The sequence below is a fragment of the Pseudogymnoascus destructans genome (genome assembly GCF_001641265.1).
Source record: "Pseudogymnoascus destructans isolate 20631-21 unplaced genomic scaffold scaffold_17, whole genome shotgun sequence".
Taxonomy (NCBI): Eukaryota; Fungi; Ascomycota; class Leotiomycetes; order Thelebolales; family Thelebolaceae; genus Pseudogymnoascus; species Pseudogymnoascus destructans.
The window spans coordinates 311,682-333,346 of record NW_020167536.1 but is presented as its reverse complement, the minus strand read 5'-3'; the positions used below and the strand labels follow the sequence as shown (position 1 = coordinate 333,346).

The 21,665-nt window shown below is 46.9% G+C and overlaps 8 protein-coding genes across 8 annotated transcripts; 4 read left to right on the top strand and 4 right to left on the bottom strand.

Moving 5' to 3' along the window:
• Positions 1-4,121: 4,121 nt before the first annotated feature.
• Positions 4,122-7,029, bottom strand: VC83_06963 (uncharacterized protein). The gene is made up of 5 exons (XM_024470543.1): positions 6,477-7,029; positions 6,289-6,408; positions 6,116-6,208; positions 4,537-6,050; positions 4,122-4,474 (listed from the first exon to the last, which is right to left on the bottom strand). The coding sequence occupies exons 1-5, from the start codon at positions 6,624-6,626 to the stop codon at positions 4,468-4,470; spliced, it is 1,884 nt and encodes a 627-aa protein (XP_024322230.1). The 5' UTR covers positions 6,627-7,029; the 3' UTR covers positions 4,122-4,467.
• A 148-nt stretch (positions 7,030-7,177) lies between these two features.
• On the top strand, positions 7,178-11,543 carry VC83_06962 (uncharacterized protein). Its single transcript, XM_024470542.1, has 9 exons — positions 7,178-7,675; positions 7,838-8,137; positions 8,300-8,380; positions 8,431-8,526; positions 8,581-8,924; positions 8,989-9,379; positions 9,435-10,371; positions 10,420-10,538; positions 10,594-11,543. The coding sequence occupies exons 1-9, from the start codon at positions 7,541-7,543 to the stop codon at positions 11,371-11,373; spliced, it is 3,183 nt and encodes a 1,060-aa protein (XP_024322229.1). The 5' UTR covers positions 7,178-7,540; the 3' UTR covers positions 11,374-11,543.
• VC83_06961 (uncharacterized protein) lies at positions 11,544-12,297 on the bottom strand. The gene is made up of 2 exons (XM_024470541.1): positions 12,033-12,297; positions 11,544-11,980 (listed from the first exon to the last, which is right to left on the bottom strand). Exons 1-2 carry the CDS (start codon positions 12,168-12,170, stop codon positions 11,591-11,593), a joined length of 528 nt encoding a protein of 175 aa, XP_024322228.1. The 5' UTR covers positions 12,171-12,297; the 3' UTR covers positions 11,544-11,590.
• Positions 12,298-12,451: 154 nt separating this feature from the next.
• VC83_06960 (uncharacterized protein) lies at positions 12,452-13,824 on the top strand. Its single transcript, XM_024470540.1, has 2 exons — positions 12,452-13,484; positions 13,535-13,824. Exons 1-2 carry the CDS (start codon positions 12,503-12,505, stop codon positions 13,732-13,734), a joined length of 1,182 nt encoding a protein of 393 aa, XP_024322227.1. The 5' UTR covers positions 12,452-12,502; the 3' UTR covers positions 13,735-13,824.
• Positions 13,802-15,323, top strand: VC83_06959 (uncharacterized protein). The gene is made up of 2 exons (XM_024470539.1): positions 13,802-14,714; positions 14,763-15,323. Exons 1-2 carry the CDS (start codon positions 13,944-13,946, stop codon positions 15,174-15,176), a joined length of 1,185 nt encoding a protein of 394 aa, XP_024322096.1. The 5' UTR covers positions 13,802-13,943; the 3' UTR covers positions 15,177-15,323.
• Positions 15,300-16,953, bottom strand: VC83_06958 (uncharacterized protein). The gene is made up of 4 exons (XM_024470538.1): positions 16,331-16,953; positions 15,876-16,283; positions 15,721-15,829; positions 15,300-15,669 (listed from the first exon to the last, which is right to left on the bottom strand). Exons 1-4 carry the CDS (start codon positions 16,928-16,930, stop codon positions 15,347-15,349), a joined length of 1,440 nt encoding a protein of 479 aa, XP_024322097.1. The 5' UTR covers positions 16,931-16,953; the 3' UTR covers positions 15,300-15,346.
• A 111-nt stretch (positions 16,954-17,064) lies between these two features.
• UBA4 (Urmylation protein) lies at positions 17,065-18,633 on the top strand. The gene is made up of 2 exons (XM_024470537.1): positions 17,065-17,358; positions 17,411-18,633. Exons 1-2 carry the CDS (start codon positions 17,121-17,123, stop codon positions 18,616-18,618), a joined length of 1,446 nt encoding a protein of 481 aa, XP_024322104.1. The 5' UTR covers positions 17,065-17,120; the 3' UTR covers positions 18,619-18,633.
• Positions 18,634-18,682: 49 nt separating this feature from the next.
• On the bottom strand, positions 18,683-19,683 carry PAM17 (TIM23 complex component). The gene is made up of 2 exons (XM_024470536.1): positions 19,087-19,683; positions 18,683-19,031 (listed from the first exon to the last, which is right to left on the bottom strand). Exons 1-2 carry the CDS (start codon positions 19,624-19,626, stop codon positions 18,855-18,857), a joined length of 717 nt encoding a protein of 238 aa, XP_024322105.1. The 5' UTR covers positions 19,627-19,683; the 3' UTR covers positions 18,683-18,854.
• Positions 19,684-21,665: the final 1,982 nt, after the last annotated feature.

Below are 21,665 nucleotides of genomic sequence, written 5' to 3'. Positions count from 1 at the left end.
CCTGCTTGAATCCTTCCCATTTTACAACGCTGGACTTGGCCATTTTGGCGAGAAAAAATTACTAGTAAATTGTATGTAATTCTCCCCTTCCGGCCATACCCCCTACGGCGTTCCCTTTGTAATCCCCTATGTGACTAGAGCCCTTTGTTCCCTCTGTAGAATACTGGCCTTTGATAAATTTTTCTACTTCAGTAAGTGCTTTGAAACTGGGCGGGTGGGGGGAGTGGTGGTAGCGGCCGCGAAAAGATACATCATGATACTTCTATTGCCATACGAATATATATGCAAGTGGAAGTACCTATATGTACCCTTTTGTGACCGCCACCACGCCAAAATGATATTTTCCTGCTTACGGGTTTTGTTAGCTAGAAATAGTACTTACCCCTGATGCAATTGCCATATAAAATTGGTTATAGACGCATTTCTACGAAGTACCTTCTAAAGCGTTGCAAATTCTCAAATGACAGCACCAACACCAGTACCAACACCAGCACCAACACCAGCGTTCTAATGCCAGTTCATAGACAGCAAATAGTAATAGCTGCTATTGCTACCAGTCTACTCCTTTTACGGGTACGCCGTCGCCGCCGCCAGCTTCAGTTCGAAAGATCTCAGCGTCGATACCGGCCGCCACTCCAATATGAGCAGAAGACCTGGAGTCTTACATCGTGGGGTCAGGATTCACCAGTTAAAGTAAAGCATTATCTTCGGTAAATATACCTTCTTATTCAAATAAATAGTATACTATACTATACTAATTACTATATAGATTTTCAATTGAGGAAATCCAACTGCTTCTACCACTCCTTCGCCTTGATGATATCGTATATCGTAGTCGGGTTATTGCCTACCCAGAGACTGCTTTATGTGTTGTACTTGCCCGTCTAGCTTACCCAGGTCGGTGGAGTACGAGTATCTGGATCTTCGGTCGATCTAGTACTTGGTTGAGTATTGTATTTAACGATACCTGCCAGTATTTAGTTGCCCGGTTTGGTTCAACTCTTGCCTGGGCGCCACATCTATCATATGATAAGATGAACGACTTCGCAGCAGCTATAGAGGATATTGGTCAATACACGTAATGGAATAGCAGGAATAGTAAGGGAGTCTACTATTCCAACTATTCTCTTTAGACGACGCTAGATAGACGCACTCCAGGCAAATCACCAAATCACTAAATCACTAAAATCACTAAAATCACAACTTCTTAAGCCTCAATCGATTGGGTGCAATTTTATATTGCCTAATTAGGGTATTCGGTAAGCACTAAACAAGGATTCAGTTGCTCTAATACTAATCTATTCTAGTACTACTCTAGCCTGGCTTGGCACCACCAAAACAGGCAGTGTAAAACTGACAGCTGTAATACGCCAGCGAAAGGAATATCGAGGCAATATTGGTGCCAAGAGTGAAGCTTCTTACCTTGCCCGGGCTTCAATGCTTATGACAATGAAAGACAAGCAGGGTATTAACCCACCACTACCGTCACCTCAGAATACCCTTCCTGCACTCCAGGGACAGCAATTAGTGGGCAGTGAGGAGTTAGACAATGTCAACGTTATTGAAGATGACGACAGTCCTGCTCTATCGCCAATTCAGTCTCCATACCGAGCTTCTCCTTCGCCACACTTATCCTCTTCTTCTCAGCGTCCTAAGAATCACCACCTACTTGCTCTATGTCATAGTGACATTCGTTGCACTCAGTTTGCTATCAAACTCAAGAGCAAACTTGGAAATCTCCTCCTCAAACCTACAAGTCACTATACATATTTTGGCTTATCACAACAACAACAAGAGCAATACTACTCAACGATTGCTACAACCATCTATGATTCATTACACGTCATCGCTCCTTAGTTACTGGGCCGATATTACCACATAGCATATCTCTACAACCCTCTATGATTCATTACATGACATCACTCATACTACCACATGACATATCTCTACCAACTAGAGGCCTAGGAGCATGAACGATAGCTCTAAAAGCTCCTACGAACCTCTATGATTCATTACATGTTATCGCTCTTTAGTTACCCACAAGATTGGTTAAGTTATGACATAATTTGTCTATGACATAATTGGTCTATAGGGGTACTCTGACCTTGGACCTCCTTTTACTTCCTATAGGCTACGAACCTAAGAGATGGTTCTATGGGATTCTCTTACGTCGACTACAGTTACCAAGCCTGGTAATCATGGAAAGTCTTGGAGAATGAGAGAACTACACTCCTTTAGCATAAATAGGATTGCCCTTTCCTTAAGAAAGGGCAAGCAGACAATACAGTAAATCGACTATCACATACTTCCACGTCTTTTACAAGCTTCCAAGCATTGATCTTGTTATTCTCTGTTTTTGAAAAGTCAGTGAGGTGCTAACCTCTGACTTACCCCTGAGTTCTCAAACTCAACATTTGTTGCAACTTGTCTAAACCACTTCACCACATCATACACCTGATTGCTGCGTTGTGGAATAGTCTAAGCTACGACCCTTTGGCTCTGTTTCCTAAGACAGTGTGTTGTCTTAGTAAATTCATCCCTTCCTTGGGTGGCTAGATTCTCATATCTGGTGCACCCACCATTACAATGTGAGAATCTAGCCACCCAAGGAAGGGATGAATTTACTAAGACAACACACTGTCTTAGGAAACAGAGCCAAAGGGTCGTAGCTTAGACTATTCCACAACGCAGCAATCAGGTGTATGATGTGATGAAGTGGTTCAGACAAGTTGCAACAAATGTTGAGTCTGGGAACTCAGGGGTAAGTCAGAGGTTAACACCTCACTGACTTTTCAGAAACAAGGAGTAACAAGATCAATGCTTGGAAGCTTGGAAAAGACGTGGAAGTATGTGATAGTCAATTTACTGTATTGCCTGCTTGCCCTTTCTTAAGGAAAGGGCAATCCTATTTATGCCAAAGGAGTGTAGTTCTCTCATTTTCCATGACTTTCCATGACTAACCAGGCTTGGTAAATGTATTAGAAATCAAGTGCGACCCACAACTAGCTTGCTAATCATGTAGCGAATGTAAGAGAATCCCATAGAACCATCTCTTGGGTTCCTAGCCTATAGGAAGTGAAAAGGAGGTCCAAGGTCAGAGTACCTATAGATAAATTATGTCATAACTTAACCAATCTTGTGGGTAACTAAGGAGCGATGACGTGTAATGAATCATAGAGGGTTGTAGAAGCTTCTAGAGCTATCGTTCATCTTCCTAGGCCTCTAGTTGGTAGAGATATGCCATGTGGTAGTATTGGCCCACCCCCTTAAGGAGGAGATTTTCTTAATAACTTGTTCAATGAGTGTCCAAATGATATACCGTGATGTATGTAGCATAAACAGATGTAGTCGAAGAGTTTGCAGCAATCGTTGAGTAGTATTGCTTCTGTTGTTGATGTGATAAGCCAAGATATGTATGTTGACTTGTAGGTTTGAGGAGGAGATTTGCTCTTGAGTTTGATAGCAAACTGAGTGCAACGAATGTCAGTATGACACACATCTGGTGCACCCACCATTACATAAACCACTCCACTACATCATACACCTGATTGCTGCGTTGTGGAATAGTCTAAGCTACGACCCTTTGGCTCTGTTTCCTAAGACAGTGTGTTGTCTTAGTAAAATCATCCCTTCCTTGGGTGGCTAGATTCTCACATCTGGTGCACCCACCATTACAATAACCCAGGAATTCGAGCGGCTTTAAGGCCATAATTATCACTTATACAGAGCGACATATGTAGATCGTCGTATATACTGCTATACTACTGTATTCGCCTTACAATTACATGATGTCTATCTAAGGTAATTACTAACTTATATTCTAACTACAATAGGAATCTAGCTGGCTGTTAGCCTTGAACAGATAATTGTCTAACACCGACAGTCTTACTTCCTATTTAAGAAATGGTGGAGTTCGCAGCGAGCAGGGTTTGTACAGGGTTTATACTGGGTTCCTAGTCAAATTTTCTACACTAACTACATACAGGACTGTCGAATGAGGTGTCTAACACCTGCTGAATCGCTCTAATGATAGGGAGGTTTGGCATGGTCCGAGCGTCTAGTGCATTTTAACATTATCGCGGGTGTCACAAGAATCGCGATTACAGGGGCAAATAGTTGTTGTAATCCATGCATTGACATTTTATAAATAATTAGTATTTCATTACAACCATACAGCTTCATACACTTGTTTTTGTGCGAATGCTAGTCTGCAATGCGAATAACTCCTCGCTGGCCCTTTCCTTGTTCCAAACGCCCCACCCTTGTTCCCCTTAAGCCCGATACTCCCGTCGATTCCTGTGAGCCCTCCCTGGCCTCGCAGATGACGATATGGCAATTGGTTCGCGATTAGGTCCAAATCGGTTACTTAAAATTGGTGGAGCCAGACGGTATTGGGCTCGCCGCCGCGATCTCGACGGTGCTTCGATCCTGCGGGGGGCATCCCTTTGGCCTTCGTAAAGTGGGCTTTCACGAGCTGTTGCGTCCCTCAAGTCAGATTGATGCTGTGCAAACATCATACTAATCCGGGGGTCATACTCTTGTGTAGGTGACATTTGGGCAGGAGCTCCTCGCCTACGCCGAGCCCTTGGAGCTGGAGGAGCAGGTTGCTCCAACCATATCTCAGGATTGGGGAAAAATTCATCCAAAGCGTTGTGACTTAATAGGTCAGGCTCTGGAACACTGCCCCTCATACCCGACTTCGCGTCCATTTCGATATCTCCGTCTTCATCAGTGGCCTCATTCTCGTCGTCCGACGCGTCGTATACAGCTGCGGGCGAGGATATCCGTTCCTCGTCACGGTCCTCTAAATTTTCCTCGAGGCTTTGCTCCCTGGAACCTTGTGGTCCCGCCGATATTCGCTCGCGCTGCGTCTTCGCCGTCGATCCGCTACGTCTGTGGAACGGACATCTCTGTGTAGCTGCTTCGCCACCACGACGGGATACCGCAGGTCCATCATTGCAGCTTGTTGCACCCCTATCATCTTCGTCATCCAATTCGTGGCGGCCAACTGTGGTTTCAGAGTCGCCGGTGCCCGAATGGTGGTCGACTGCAGCAAACGGCTCAGCTTCATCATTTTCGCTATCATCACCGTGGTCCAAGGGACTATAACCACCATTCCTAGCAGAGCTATCGGATTCATGCTCATCGCCTATGTCAGGGTGATTTGCTCCCTCTGACTCTCCTTGACCATCTCCAGAATCGGCTGAAACTTCCGAGTCTGAGTCCACTACAATTGGTCGATTAGGCCGCCTCCTTGCCTGTAGGCGCGGTCTCGATGACACCACTTCCTCTTCTTCCTCTTCCTCCTCATCTTCTTCATCCGAGTCATCGCTATCGCTGTCTATAATTTGAGGCCTTGACCTGCGCCCAACTGCAGGAGAGCTATCATCTGGCTCAATAAAGTCCATCATTGATGATGTTGTCTCGTCGCCGTCGCTTTCTTCTTCCTCGCTCTCGTCTGAATGCTCGCCTCTCGCACGAGACACTCGGGCTTCCATATGCATGGGGTGAAGAAGGTGATGATAATGAGGGTGGTGATGATGGTGGTGGTGGTGGTGAGCTGGGTGATCTTCAAGCAGCTGGCGGACATCTTCAAATTGGACGGCCCCATCAAACGGATCGAACCAATCCAGCCCTTCTCGAGGATCCCTGCCATGGAAATAGTCCTCATCCTCAATATCATCTTCGCCCTCCTCCGCATCTCCGTCCTCTTCCTCGTCCAAATCGAACTCCATTTCTTCCAAGTCGCTGAAGTCGTCTCGTATAGCTTCGTCCTCTCCCTCAAAGTCCACGCCGCAGTTTTCGCACAACGGACCCCCTGTAAACTCGTGCCCACAGTGAGAGCAAACGTGCATACGGTCAGCTTCGTCGTAACGTATATTGCCTAGCCGGGCAGTGCTGAAACAGCCCTTAAACAACCCTTCGTCGGAAATCCTGTCGGTCTCAACCGCCTGATTTTCTTCCTTTCGCCTTTTGACGTGCTGTTCCGTACTTTCATCGGCTGGCATAAGCTCAACGCGGCTCACAAATACCTCCGCCAGCTGCTTGATCTATAAGGGATTGTTAGCTCTGGCTTCTGTATATACACTAGACTTGGGAATTGTATAACACATACCACGAATGCCGGAGCAGGCATTGCCTTAACTGCACTTCGGCAGTCTGGGCACGACTTGGACCGTCTATTTGGCAAAAACCAGTTGCACAGACACTAGGGAAGTTAGTTTGATACATTCCACAGAACCTATCCCAGCAATATTGATCTGAGCTGCTGATATTCAGAAGACATACACTGTAACAATAGGTATGCCCACATGCGAGCATCCATGGTTCGTAGAGAAGCTGGTCACAAATGGTGCAAGTGACGAGCGATTTTATATTCTCGAGGTCGGCCTTGAAGATATCCGCGGGCTATTGAATAGAATACGTTAATAAAAACACGTACAAATATAGGTCGGTGGCAAAAGAAAGAGCCTCACCCCCATACTTGGCGTTATCTCCGATGAGGACTTCGCCATCGCAACTGTTGACGTGCCAGCTGTGGCAACTGATTCTTGGGCAACTAAGCTTCTTTCGGGGGTTTCAAGTGAGATTACGCTCTCCCTCCGAGAGGTCCTAGAGGGCGCCATAATGGCTGTGTATCGTTTAGGCAGGTGGAGGATGAAGTGTTGGTGATGTGACGAAGGCTGCGTCAAAAGTGAGGCTGCCAAATAAAAAGGGTCCCTTGATGCGTGCCTTGGGATCTAAGGCAGCTTTTCGATTTTCTAAGCAAATGATCAGTCGTAATGATAGTTTAACTGCTCATATATGAGGATAAAGAGCAGGTGTCAGCTTCGACAAGCCTGTTGCTTGAAGGAGGCGAACATGAACAAGGGCATGGCAGTAGTTTAGGTGTCGACAACCCAACGTCGAATTGCCCATTATCGCGTGAGTACTAGCGCGAGATTTGTCCAAACACGTCTGTGGTGCGGACTTAAGGTTTTGACGCTATCCACATATAAGTTAGCTTAAAGTGATGCTTACATAAGATACTTACTCTAGTTAACTTAGTTAAGTTAGTTATGGTGACACCCTTCCTATGAAACCCGTGGAGCGCTACGGAGTAACTTTTGCCCTTGAAAGGTCTCAGAGGGGAAATATAAATTGAACTTCATTTAGAAAATCATCAGTAAACACCAGAGATTAAATGTATTTACAATAACAATCGTACTTTGCTCCCAGCGATAATCCCCTTGTCACGATGTAGTCCTGACTCGGCCGTACCTGTCTTGTCAAGGCCCAGCGGCTTAAAGCAGCATGCGAAGCGAAATAAATCAAGTGGCTCAGAAACACAAAACATTATGTGGTTTTTTTCGCGTTTATAGCCTCTTCTCTATCCAAACCAATTTGGGGTCAACGAACCACCATATCACCGATCTCATATTCCAACATCCAACTGCTACGGAAGCTTGCTGGCTTTCGTTCGAGAAGCGTATGGTGCACAGTGTCGCTCTCCTAACATTCTGTGCTGTCTCGGTTGGCGTCGTCGGCGCAGCAGCCCAAAATGGGGGCCTTCTTCCCGGACCCACGGACACAGCAGCATGTCCCTATATGCAATGCCATTGAGGCCGGGGACTTCAGGCAGGCGTTGAAGCTTGTAGAGAAACGCTTAGCTAAGACCAGTGACACGTACTTGGTGGTAAGTCACTTTCACTCATCTCGGCATCCAATGGGTCGCCGCTTTAAGACATACAGTCACGTGCACAGTCCTCCTTGTTATACTTCCCTTTCAAGCGGTGGGACACTAGCCAACACCAACTGTCTAAATACTTGTTGGCCTTGTCAGAGCTGACCTATCTAGGCTTTGAGGTGCTTTATACAATCACAGCACGATCTGGCTGTTCACAGAAACACAGCATACATTCGTCTCGCAACCCTGAGCCAGCCAGGTTGCAAGGAGATCATCTCAGATATTGATGAGCTGAATATTTATGAAGAAGCTGCCGCAGCCATGTTTTCTAATCAAGAGGAAAAGAAGGCGGCTGCTTTCACGTCGAAGATGCGTCTCGCAGCTGTGAGGGCAAACCCGAAGAAAGAGAAACTCGCCCAAGATTGTTTCCATGTTTGTGTCAGGCGTTCCGATTGGGATTACGCACAACAGGTACGTTCAGATCGAAAGTATTTTATTGGGCATTATTCTACATCCCCCAATCTTTGCTCCAATGTTCTCCAAGATCTGTTACAACAGATTTGTGTCATTGTTCTGAAGATCCGTTTCAAACAAGCAATATCATCAACAGACTTTATACTAACCGACTGTCAGATTGCCACCGTCCTTGAGAAGAACTTCCCGGGAAACCATGAGTATCCTTTTTGGAAACTCACTGCTATCCTTACCTTCACTGTGAGTAGTTATCTATCTGCGTATGGGAATCAATAGCTGACCTAATATAGGAAACCCGTGAATGTGATCCACAGAAGAGACATATTTTGCTGACTGTAGCAAGCCGCATCATGCAGACATTTGCAGATGCCACCATCGCAGCAGCTGTATGTACCAAACCACATCATTCGTCATGTACAATCCATGCTGACCAAGTTTAGGGGAAATCTCCTCTCCCGGTTAGGTCTCTTCAAACCCCACAGGAGCTTTTGCTATACCACAGAATATTGGAGGTCACCGGCCAGACTGCAGCTCGTTTGAAGGCTTATAAAGACCCATATATTGGGGTCTCTTCAAATATTGCCAAAGGAGAATGGGTTTTCAAGAGAGATCATGTTATTCTATTGGAGGATGAAGGAGAATGGCAGGAACTGGTTGATGTCTGTAACGAACTATTGGAGGGAGCACAGTCAACTACTACGGGTAATATGATTGATTCTAGAGGCGCTGATTGGAAAGTGTGGGAAGCGTTTATCACCGCCGCAATTGCCCTCCAAACCAAAGAGTAAGTCAAAGCAAGAATCGTTAGTGAGAGCCTTACTATATCAAACATGCACTGACGTTGGCAGGTCTCACGACAAAGTTCGTGACCAAGTCAAATCACACCTAGCTCCTACTTCGGGCCTCAACAAAACATACAAGCGAAACGCTTCATTGGCGAATCTATCTTTCTGCTTCGAATTGCAGAAAGACGGCAAAAATCGTACCTTTGTGATCCCGTCAGGGTCTCGTTTCTCCGGAATTGACCCTAGACAAGCCGCACTTATGACGCACCTGTCGCAATATGGCCATACAGCTTCAGCATTTGGCGATGTGAAACGCTATGTTGAGACGTTTTCACAGGGAGAGATCGCGGAGTTATTTGGCAAGGGAATTCCTATTCTGGGCCTTCGATTTCCGTGGGCTTGGGTGGATGAGGTAGAAGATGTGGAAAAGCCTGTTATTGCACCACGAGAAGAGGTAAGCATCACAAACTCGCAGTCGAAATACCGGTGATCATATTAACAGTGAATAGCTATCGGATGTTGGGCTGCGTACGTCCCATGTTACATTGCAGAAGTTGGAAATTTTCTACCACAATTGCAACCTTCCCCCTATCCCAAATGGGGCCGACTATGAGTCTATCGCGTCTACTATCGAGTCCAATGACGAGTACACTACCTGCGCTTGGTGCGGAAATAAGCGTTATGTGTGGTGCGAGCGATGCCAGAAAGCAAACGTCATGAGGCTCGTCAGAGATTATTCCACCGCCATGAAGGGTTTCAATATCGGAGGACCATGGGTTGAAGGACGCCCCATTGGAATACCTAATCATTTGAAGCTGCTTTCAACTGATACCCACCCCCTTGATGACATGGCTATTATGGCTGCAATCAGCCTTATTAAGTTGACAGCAACCCCATACAGTCGATACTGGGCCAAACCAGATGAATTTGAAATAAGGCATGGCCATCAGCGTCTCATTCAAGCGGCGGCCTTACTCGAGTTTGCTCACTCTAAGTCAGCTGCGAATACTCAAATCCTACTGCTGCTGGTCAAACTATACTCCATGATGGGTGCAGGCTCTCTTGCTTTGAGGGCTTACAACAAGTTGAACATCAAACAGATTCAAGGCGATACGCTTGGATACATCATCTTTGACAGGATTTCGTCTCTCCATCCGCACCCAGTTCAAGATGAGATCAATGGCACTGCCCAGACTCTCGATCCTGCGGCTAATATTGCCAACGTTCAGCGCATGTACGGAAATGTCCGCACCCAGATCAATAACAACTGCAAGAGATCATTTGAAGCTGGAAGCTACGATTCAGTTTGCCAACTCGTGAATGCCTCTGACAAGTTGTCCCGCAGCATCGGAACTGCGATAACCGTCATTGAGCTGCGCAAGATAGTGCGTATGACAGACCAAAATGCGGTTTTGACCAAACAGAGCCAGGGATATGATTTGCTTCGTGAGTTTGAAGGAATCCGACGGTACGGATTAAGCTAACGGTAGACAGCGTCCGACCCAATAACCAACCAGTTCGCCAATAACTTGGATTACAAGTGCTACCCCGATTTCGAGACCTCTAGTTGCCCCTCGGTCGAAATGTGGCTACGCTTAGGGCCGCCACCAAGTGTAGGTCTATCACTTATATCGCAGACTGAATACGGGCCTTGCTAACAATTAATAGGATTTCCGTGCCCGTAGTGCTTTGCTGGTGGATGAGCTCTGGATGCTTTTCCGCAACCAAACTGATGGCAAATCAAAAACCAACTCTGCTCTCAAAGGTCTCGAGAGATCGTTCTCCGTTATGGAAAGCCTCAGGGTGGGAATTGACATGACTGGACATGAAGTATGCCAGCATGCCGTTGCCGTTGCCCTCGCTCATTTCATCATCACCACCTGCCTCGAGAACCCGAAGCACGACGTGACCCATAACAGGGGCGTACGCCAACCTGTTACAAATATCACCAAATTCTTGGGGAATCTCAAGAATGTCTGCAAAATCGACCTCAGTGCCATAAGATACCACCCCAGCTTCAACGGGACATTGCACCCGCTGTATCTCGCGCACGAGACGACATCGCTGGTCATCGCGGCGGCTAAGTTCGTCAACAGCAAGGCGGTCGAGACCCATCCCAAGACTTGTGAGGTAATGGATGGCCTGGCTGTACATGCTAGGGAGGTCCAACAATTGGTGGCTAACACCGCTGAAAAAGTTAAGGTGAAAATGAATGGCGGAGGCTGGATCGACAGGGTGATGACTTGGCTGTGGGAGGAACCAGTAGGTAACCCAGATGTTGCGATTATGGACTGGTGGCACCCCAAGTTTGCCCATACACCAGGACGTTGGGTTGCGCAAGAGCTCGGGCAAGAGTTTTGTGAGTGGTGGGTTGGAGAGGTGGTGGACAGCTGGAAGGAATCGGTCATCGGACTGGCGGCTCTTCGTGTGGATGAGGTTAAGAAGTGAAAGATTCTGTTTGAGCGAAGTCATGAGCATGGTTATGGCGCGGTGCATAGCGAACTAGGAAACGCATGGCTAGCAGATGGGACGCGTTTAAGGATGTATGTCTAGTTCTGATGCACAGATCTCACATCACTCCACGGATAGTATATTTCGGCACCTGAAAATAACAGACATTCAATTAAATTAACGTGACAATTTCGTATCATTCGTGACATGTGTCTTATAACCGATCGTCTTCCTGCGCCCTCTTTTCCTGCGCCTTAACCAGCATGTCCCTCCGTTCCTCCCTCAACGTAGTCCATATCCAGAACCACGTAATCATCTCCACAAACGCCCACGTAAACAAGACCCTGTTCTTCAAGCCCTCGCCCCACGAGCTCGTTATGTATCCGGACGCCTTATACATTGGCGACTTTGCCGAAAACAGGTAGCTATAACCGGACAAGGCGAAGAAGAGGACGAGACGGATGGGAGCTTGGGATGACCAGTAGTGGTTTGCGATTTCTTCGGGCTGGGAGACGGCAATGAGGTCGCTGAAGCCCCAGAAGGCCAGTACAACTCCCAGGAAAGCGAGTGGCGCAGATGGAGAGTCGAACGCGCGAACGTGAGGCTAGAAGGAATGTTAGTGGTGGCGCATACGAAGGAGATAGGATGCAACGCACAAGGCCCATAGCTTCACCCATGATAAAGACGAGTGTTTGGTCAGCCACAGTATGAGGCGACGTGAGGAAAAAGAACCCCAGAGTGATATGAAACAGGCATATTGAGCGGATGATGGTGCCCGCGTTGATGAGAGCCATCGTAGCTAGCTAGCTAATATTTTTACTCAGCTTGCGCGCACAAAATGGATATACGAGGAGGCAGTAGATGGTGAGAACAAGAGTTGAAGATCAAGCAATAAATGTTTGACACGGTTTCATTGTTGGCATGCGAGCTGGCGACCTGAAATGTATGAGGCAGCGACGATAAGGTAAGCAAACCCTTGCTCAGATCGGGCTGTTTAGGCGTAGGGTTTCTCCGAGCCGGGGTGGGCAGCTGCCATAGCGTAACTTACAGTCCGTGCATTCGTCTACGACGTCAGGTATTGAGCCAAGTGGTGATATCACGAATTGCTATTCACTTCACGGTTAAAATGCAGTTCTCGGTGGTTTTTATAAGGGCGGCTTTGGCAAATGTTTTCCTTGCTAGCTATGCCATCTCAGCGCTCTCAATTAGCCCGCAAATGCCACTATATAACACAGACTCTAAAGCTGAATCCTCCTCGCTCGTCGGCCTCTTGAGCCTCCACAAATCCCTGGTTGAGATCCCCTCGATCAGTGGCGCAGAACATGATGTTGCCAAATGGCTGGCGTCCTATCTAGAAGGAGAAGGCTTCACGGTCAAGTCCCAGGTTGTATCCACAGATCCACCACAAACGAACATATTCGCATATATCGGCTCCGAAAGCCACACACGGACGCTGATAACATCGCACATCGATACAGTTCCTCCGTACTGGCCGTATGAGCGCCGTGGTGATGAGATATGGGGGCGTGGGACCGTCGACGCAAAAGGCGCTGTTGCCACACAAATCAAAGCCGTAGAAGCACTGCGTGACTCCAAGTCGATCTCCGAAGGCGATGTGGGTATGATGTTTGTGGTTGGTGAAGAGGTGAACGGTGCAGGAATGCTGAAAGTCAACGATCTGGGGCTCTCTTGGGAGACTGTCATTTTCGGAGAGCCAACAGAGCTCAAGCTTGCCAGCGGGCACAAAGGAATCTTGAAATTTCGCATCGACGCCCACGGCAAAGGCGGTCATTCAGGATACCCTGAAGTCGGACGGAATGCAAACGACATGTTAATTCCTGCCCTGGCGGAACTGGCGAACATTGATTGGCCGTGGAGTGAGAGATTCGGTAATACCACATACAACATAGGTCGTATGGAAGGGGGCGTGGCGGACAACGTTATTGCCGCGGATGCATACGCGTTCGTGTCTGTACGTGTAGCGGATGGTGACCCTGAAGTACTGGAGAGGGCCATCAGTGACACCTTGCTCGCTGTCTCGCCGGACTTGAAAATCACGATGGCCCCCGGAGGCTATGGGCCAATACCAATTAACCATGATGTTGAAGGTAAGCAGAGATGCTAGCAAATGAGGAGTAATTGCTAATGAGGATTTCAGGCTTTGAGTCGATGGTCGTCAACTATGGAACTGATATATTGCACTTGGATGGTGATCACAAACGGTATCTGTATGGTCCTGGAAGTATCCTCCTGGCGCACTCAGATCATGAACACCTGAAGATTTCAGACTTGGAAGAAGCAGTGGAAGGATATAAGAAGCTTTTGCTAGCTTCGCTAGACTACAATAATTTTGGATAGAATTATTTATGTAGCGGGGGACCCTTAACCACCTCATAAATATAAATGTCACGTGTTTTGAGGTTCGAGTGAGTAAAACTTTAATCAGAGTCATAGATCGTCTCATTCAAGCTAAAAATGCTCTGATTCCCTTCAAATGCGCATAAATGATCAGCTAGCGTCTAATATCGTCGACTTCATCTTGCCGCCGCTGTCTCAGCCCCCAAACTATGATCCTCTCCCGACGCCTGTATCTCGGAATGTTCGCTCCGGCATTTTGCCCAAGAGCGGCAGTGCCAGCCTTGTCGCAACCTTTCACAACCTATCATGATTCTTCACCCATTATGCCCCATCACCGACTCCATCACCGATCTTTCCAGATAGTCCTCGATTTCGATGGCACAATAACTACAAAAGATACCATCGAAGCCCTCGCCCAGTCTGCCGTTGCCCTCCAGTACCCATCCCTATCACCTTCTCAATTTAGCCAAACTCCACCAGCCGAGATATGGAGCAACTGTAAATCTCAGTATTTGGCTGACCTCTCGGCGCACTATGAGAAGGAAAACCAAGAACCCAGTGATGGCGGTGTAGTCACGGGACCCGGTGGGCTGGAGAAGGAACAACGCTCCTTAGACGCGCTGAAGGATGTCGAATGGGCTAGCGTGAAAAGAGTGGGAGAATCAGGTATTTTTGAGGGACTTTCAAAGGAGTCTTTGCGAGAGAAGGGAAGGGCCGCAACAGCAGGTGACCCTCAGGATGGAAATGATGGGGCGGTAGTAGTAAGGGAAGGCTTTCCAGAGTTTGTTACATGGATGGGGCAAATTGAGGCTCAATGGGGGATTGTGAGTGTGAACTGGAGTCGGGCGTGGGTGCGAGGGGTATTAGATGCGGCTTTGGGAGAGGAGGGGTGGGTTTCGAGTCAAATCGATCTTTGCAATCTCACGACGAACGATATTAACCATTCGACGGGCATGATTGAAGGTTGGCGGTTAGATAGGGTGTGTTATGATCTCTTGAAGACAACGATCAATACTGATGACCACCAGTTGTCTGCTAAACGCACTCACCTCCTTACAACTGCTGACAAGCTCCTCGCCCAAGACAAGATGATGTTGTACTGCTTCGACATCGGCTTCAGTTCCCCGGAGCCTCTCACAGTATACATAGGCGATTCACCAACAGACCTCTCTCCTCTGCTCAATGCAGATATCGGCATAATAATGAACTCTACATCGTCTACTCCGGGATCTCTTAATGGTTTAATCGATAGATGCGGCTATAGGGTCTTACCGGTGTCTGAATACAAGGAGTTGTATCGCAAAGGGGAAAATGAAAAGGTGGGCATTTTACTGAGTGTAAATAATTTCACAGAGATTATTGATAGTGGCATGCTACAAGACGAGGAATGGGACCCAACGGCAGCAAAGAAGGCCTGGAAGAAAGCAGGATCTGAGGGTTGAGGGTGCCATATTTCATCATCTTCGACAATTAACGCTCGAGCAAAATGTTATTTCGTTGAGGGAGAATTATGACAGGGCTTACTGGATATTTTGGTATATTCGCAATCTTATCAAATTTAACACTCCATAGAAACTTTCGGATTTGGGTATCATTCATACAAGTCTATATCCTAAGTTTCGCCGCTCCACACATTTTGTGGCGCAAAGGGCTGGAATGGAAGGGTCCCCTCTTCTTTCATTTTCTTGTGCTTTTCTTCAGCATCGGTCCAGAACTTGGGAAACTTACCGTCCGAGACTGGGGCCATATCTCCCATAAGAACTATGTTGTCCCACACAGACTTTCCTGGGGCATCCGGCTCTAAGAATTCCGCGATGTCGCGTTCGATCTTGGATTTTGCCTCCTGGCTGGCACATAACACAGGGTCAAAGGTCTTCAAGTCTGGTTCTCCGAGCATTGCTAATGTGCCCAAACCAAGGTAAGAGTGATAAATATCTTCTTTATATTAGTGGTAGGTCAAACGATAAGCGGAACAGTGTATCATACCAGGAGGGTAGCCTGGTTCCTTGGCAAATCCCCCTATCATATGTTGCGTCTTTTCGATAAGCCAACGTCGCGATCCCTCTCTATTGATGAGCTTGGATTGGCCGAGGATCTTTATTTGTTAGTATCGAGTTACTTCATTTGAGACATGTACTCACATAAAGAGATGCATCAACCCAAAAGCTGTAGCATGTATCGGGCCCCTTGTTGAGCCTGCCGTTGCACCCAATAGCATATGTGTCTTCCAGAGATAACCCTACCGCTGCCAGTTGCTCTATTTCGTTATTCGTGGGGTTTGAAGATACTTCTGGTTTTGTTTGGGGCTCCTCGTCGTCTTCCTCGTCATCAGACTCTACATAGTTGACTTGTCGTGACATTAACCAGCGAATGGTATCCTGGAGGTTGGTAACACCAGTTAATTTTGAATCTGAAGGCTCAGCCCCCGACTCAGACTTCGATAATGATCCTGGGAGACGGCCCAGATTGCTCAAAGAAGCAATTCCACAGTATGTATAGCCAGCATGAGACTCATGTTCGAAGCTCTCCCCAAAACCTCCATCATAAGTCTTCAAGAAGTTAGCTTTGGCCTCAGCCAACTGGACTCCCAACTTACCTCCGCCTTGCGTATATGCCCGACCAATCCATCAACATTGATATCATCAACCTCCTTTTGGCTTTTTGACTTCAAATCCCCTCTTAGTATCCACCGTATTGCCGCAGCGCACTGACAATATCGCATATCCCGCCCTCCTTCAATCTTTCCATCCTTCCCCAACGTTTCTCCAAAACTGCCATCTTCTCGTTGAAGCTTCTGTAGCCACTTCAAACACTTTTTGCGGTCCACCTCGCCAACCTTGCCCACAAAGTTTAGGGCCATGAGAGCGAAGAATGTCGCTGGTAAATTTGCGGGATCCATGTCAGACGGAGTGTCCGTCGCGGTCCGATAGTATGCACTTGGGTATTTGTGATTCGGGCTTCCACAAAACCCCCCGTTTGGGTGCTCGCAATTGAGGATCCATTGCTTGAGACCAGCTACATCTTTGCGGTCTAGTTGTTCTCCACCGACACCGAGCAGGTCGAATGCAGATAGGATAAAGAAGCCCAACGAGAGTCGTGAGGAGTCGGTGCTGGTATATTCTGTAGGCAATACAGATTTAAGGCAGCGATGCCAGTACTTAATGTGTAGCTCCTTGTTAAATACTGGTTGCCCCATTGTGGTGGATTTTTTGACCGTCGTGAGGTTGTGAAGCCGCAAGGCTGAGGCCTTGGTATAGGTCTGGTGTTTCTGCCCCGCCATAAGGCCCGTGCACGTTATGGCTGGGTCGTCCCTTCCTCATCGTGGTTTAACTTCGATAATACTCAACGAAGAAATAAAATAATGTCTTTAAATTAAACAGTGTAGCATGGAGTCAGAAAACGATGAGGCACGGGCTTTGAGGCAGCTTATTTTAGCGACGGAGCTGAGACTGGAGAATCTCAAGGAAGAGCTTGCGGAGGTCGAAACGCGGGGTCCTCGTATCGGACGCCGTGAGGAGAGGCCAGATGAACTCGAGAGCCTAAAGCATAGCAAGTGGCCTCTCACAGCTGAGGAATATTTACGATATGGGCGTCAAATGATTATACCAAGTATTGGTATCCAAGGTCAGCATTTTAATACCACTTCCAAAGCCCGTCATGAAACTAACTAAAGAAGGTCAACTACGTCTTCATGGCGCATCCGTTCTCATAATTGGGGCCGGGGGATTAGGCTGCCCAGCCGCTGCATATATTGCCGGTGCAGGCGTTAAATCTCTCGGGATAGTCGACGGTGACACGGTAGAGGTATCAAACCTGCACCGGCAAATCCTCCACAGCAGCTCTACCGTTGGTCTGTGGAAGGTAGACAGTGCCATCCACAGCCTTAAAGGTCTCAACCCCAACGTCGAGTACAGAGCATATCGAGAGCACTTGTCACCTGGAAATGCGGCAAACATTGTCTCTTATTATGACATAGTCCTCGACTGCACAGATCATCCCAAGTCGAGGTATCTCATATCAGACATCTGCGTTTTGCTCCAAAAACCGCTAGTCTCCGCTTCAGCACTGCGGACTGATGGCCAGCTCACTATTCTTAACCACCCAGCAGCACCTCAAGGATCTAATGCTGGCGGCCCTTGCTACAGATGCATATTTCCCAAGCCACCGCCCGCAAACCAAGTTGTCAGCTGCGGCGATGGAGGCATCCTCGGTCCTGTTGTTGGCGTTATGGGTGTTTTACAAGCCATTGAAGCTATCAAGCTAATAACAGCTGGGCTACAGGTTAGCCATACCTCTGATGATGCAGAACTTCAGGAGTTGAAGGTTCTACCATCTCCCTCACTTCTTCTTTTTTCAGCCAACAGTCCAAGTCCATTCCGCACCGTTCGATTGCGGCAAAGACGACCGGATTGCTTTGCTTGCTCATCCCAGGCGGGGTTGACTCCAGAGTCTTTGACGTCGGGGTCCTTGGACTATGTGGCTTTTTGCGGTTCGGCAGCGCCAGTTAATCTTCTATTGGCCGAGGAGCAGATATCGGCTGCGCAATATTCGGAGTTGAGAAATGGTGATTCCAAAAAGGAGCACGTCCTATTAGATGTGAGGGAGAAGGTTCAGTTCGATATTTGCCATGTTGATGGGAGTATCAATGTCCCATTCTCGAAGTTGCAGAGGGATCTCGACACGACCTATCCTTGGCTACCAGAGACATGTCCTGCTGATGCACCGATATATATAATCTGCCGACTTGGGAACGACTCCCAGGTCGTTACGAGAAAGCTTAAAGAGAGCGGGCTCGGTGACAAAGGGAAGAGGTCAATATTAGACATAAAGGGGGGCTTGAGGGCATGGAAAAAAGATGTTGATAGCAGCTGGCCAGAATATTAGAGGCATATAGGCACATTAGTCACATTATAATAAATTCTTGTCAAATAGGAAATATAAATGAGTGATTGGATCTAGAGTGTTCTTTCCTCAGTAGCACCTCCGCTACTCCTTCGATATGCACCTACAGGGAGAGACTCTAATGTCGGTGTAGCATATTTAGCCACATATTGCAATTGTACATAAGAGTTTCAAAATACTCATTTTATTTCAATGATGCCCCACAATCCTTACACACTTTAAGCAACATAAGTCGTTCGCTTCTTGTTGAACGCCCTTTGGTCCTTGAGCCATTGCCTGTACCCAGCCACACTCGATATCTTCTCTCCATAGTAATCAGGCACCGGGTTCGCCATTGACGACGCCGAAGGGTCGACTCTGAACTTCCTGACGCGCTTATAAAACTCTACCTCTTTCTGTCGACAAATTAGCCTCCATTCCCCCAAAACTAGCAATCCGAAGGGCACTTACCGCCGCCATATCCGGTATATACTTCCGGTTCATCGTATTGAAGATCCCCGTCCCGACAATGGGCCCTAGGAGCCACCCAACCCCTCCGCAGCTGAAAGTAATCAAGCCAAGTGTGATGAAGGGGTCCAACGGCACCTGCCCAACGAGGCTATCCATATCCGAGACGGCCAGCGCCTGTGCACCAGCCAGCATACCACCGAAACTTGTTCCCACGGATGAGCCGAGCTGTATGCGCCTCCTTGTCTTGCGGAGCTTAAAGAACGCGTTCCAGGTAAGCTGGTCTGCCGAGGAAGTGGAAGGTTGTGCTGTCGAAGCTGTGTTGTCCGTAGAGGCAGTGGTCGATGCGTATCTAACGACCTCAGAAGTTGATTGCGAAGGAGATTTCTTAGATGTGACGAGCCCCGGTCGGCTGGTTTGTGGGTGTTGCGGCTGGTTCTTTGACGGAATGGTTGTGTGATATGAGTTGGTAGCCGTGAGCGACGGCTGGAACCGGCAGTTCACAGCTGCTGTGCGCAGGCACAATTCGGTCCGGGCAAGCATCTTTGTAGGTTTAGACGTCGAGGCCGTAGAGAAAGGGTTGTGTTAGGGATGTTGTTGACGTCGTCCTTCGAAAGCTTGTAGTAGCTTGGTGAACTTAAACTCGCCAGACGCATCGGGTATTCGGCTTTACTGTTAATCCGGTTGCCGCGAATTGCCTCCGGGAGACTGATCACATCTGAAGATTCATACTGCTAATTTAAACTGACAGAAATTATCTCTTTATCTCCATATCTAAATAGCTGGTCTAAATAGGTAGCTCATTAATTGTAGCTTTAAGTGACTAAGTGTGTTGTTTTAATTTATAGTTGTTGTAAACACTACCTTTGTACTAACTATATAACGTAATCGTCGGTGTTCGGAAAGCAAGTTGCACACGGAAAGCAAGTTGCACACCACCAGATAGTATTGGTATATAGGGGGATGATTTTACTAAGACAACACACTGTCTTTGGAAACAGAGCCAAAGGGTTATAGCTTAGACTATTCCACAACGCAGCAATCAAGTGTATAATACAACCACCATCGTAATAAATGTACCATGACTTTTGACTGTAAATGATAAGCTATTCCTAATGTCAAAATAAACCAGAATCTAAATTGTCCTCAAGATCAAGCTCATGGTCTACAAAAAAGCTATCGCTCTCCTCCACATCTAACCCACTGAATCTAATAAAACCAGTATCCTCATCTTCGTCTACTTGCGACTGTGAATAGCCCATTGTTGAAATTAGCTGGGAGGTAGCTTCTTCTTGGAGCTCTGATTCTTGAGCTAATTTCTCTGGGTCTTGAATTGGCTCAAGTAAATCAAGAGGAACCTCCTTATTTGCCTTTAACAGAATACTAACTTGACGCTTTCTTGCCTGCTCAGCTTTGCATGCTTCTACTCCACGCTTGTGGAGTGCCTTCTTGACTTTGCTCAGTGCAATCTGTAACCTATAATTTGCAGTCCGCTCCTGTGATTCCTTATGTTTTTTAGCCTTGTCTTCTTTCTTTTTCTGTGCATCTCTTGCTGTTAACGGACCACTAGTTGTCTGAAGAACAGAGCGACTTCGGATCTTAGCCTTCTGTTGATTTGCAACCTTTATAGATAGTAAATCATGCTGTAGGACTGCAAGCTCTCCGTATGCAAGCATGTTTTCAGTACCGCATGCCCAGGAATTCCACTCTAGAGCTGATGGACTAGACAGTAGATCTGGTATTCTAGCTTGCCAGTGTTGAAGTTTTAGCTCTGAATGTATAAATTTCGTTGGTGTTCTTGGAATTTCTTGACAGTCTTCTTGATGCTCAAGAGGAGCATATACCCTCATTTTCTTCAAAGCTTCTTGGGAGTTGATTGGCCACATTCCAGAGTCGCGAAAGGCTCCTATAATGGTTCCCTTTTTAAATGTGTTCTTGCGAATCTCTGATAAATTGCGGAAGAATGAGGCTATATTGTAATCAATATCTAAGCTCCGCATTGCGTAGTTGAACTGCTTTCTTATGCCAGTGTTTATATGGTTGGAAAACACCAACATCAAGAGGTTGCATCACATGAGTAAGATGTGACAGAAAGGGATATGGATGAATATTCATATATCCTGAATCTGAAAGCAAGACTAATTCGTCGCCATTCAATTTTTCATGATACCAAGACTCCATATGCTGGCGTCCTTGTACAATAATCACAGGTGGATACTCTTTCCCAATAGCACAGATAGACTCGATCACTGTGACAGATTTGCAGTTTTCAGCCATAGGAACATACATCTTAAATAAGTAAGCTTAAAGCATCTAAGAATAATAAACTGTACGAACTTCTGTGATATATGCTGGAACAACCACCTCTTCTCCTGGTGCTACTCCTACTCGGAATCAAGTCTCATCAAAGTTGTAAATATCCTGTGGCTGGATATTATTGTCATACTGACATTCGTTGCACTCAGTTTGCTATCAAACTCAAGAGCAAACTTGGAAATCTCCTCCTCAAACCTACAAGTCACTATACATATTTTGGCTTATCACACCAACAACAAGAGCAATACTACTCAACGATTGCTACA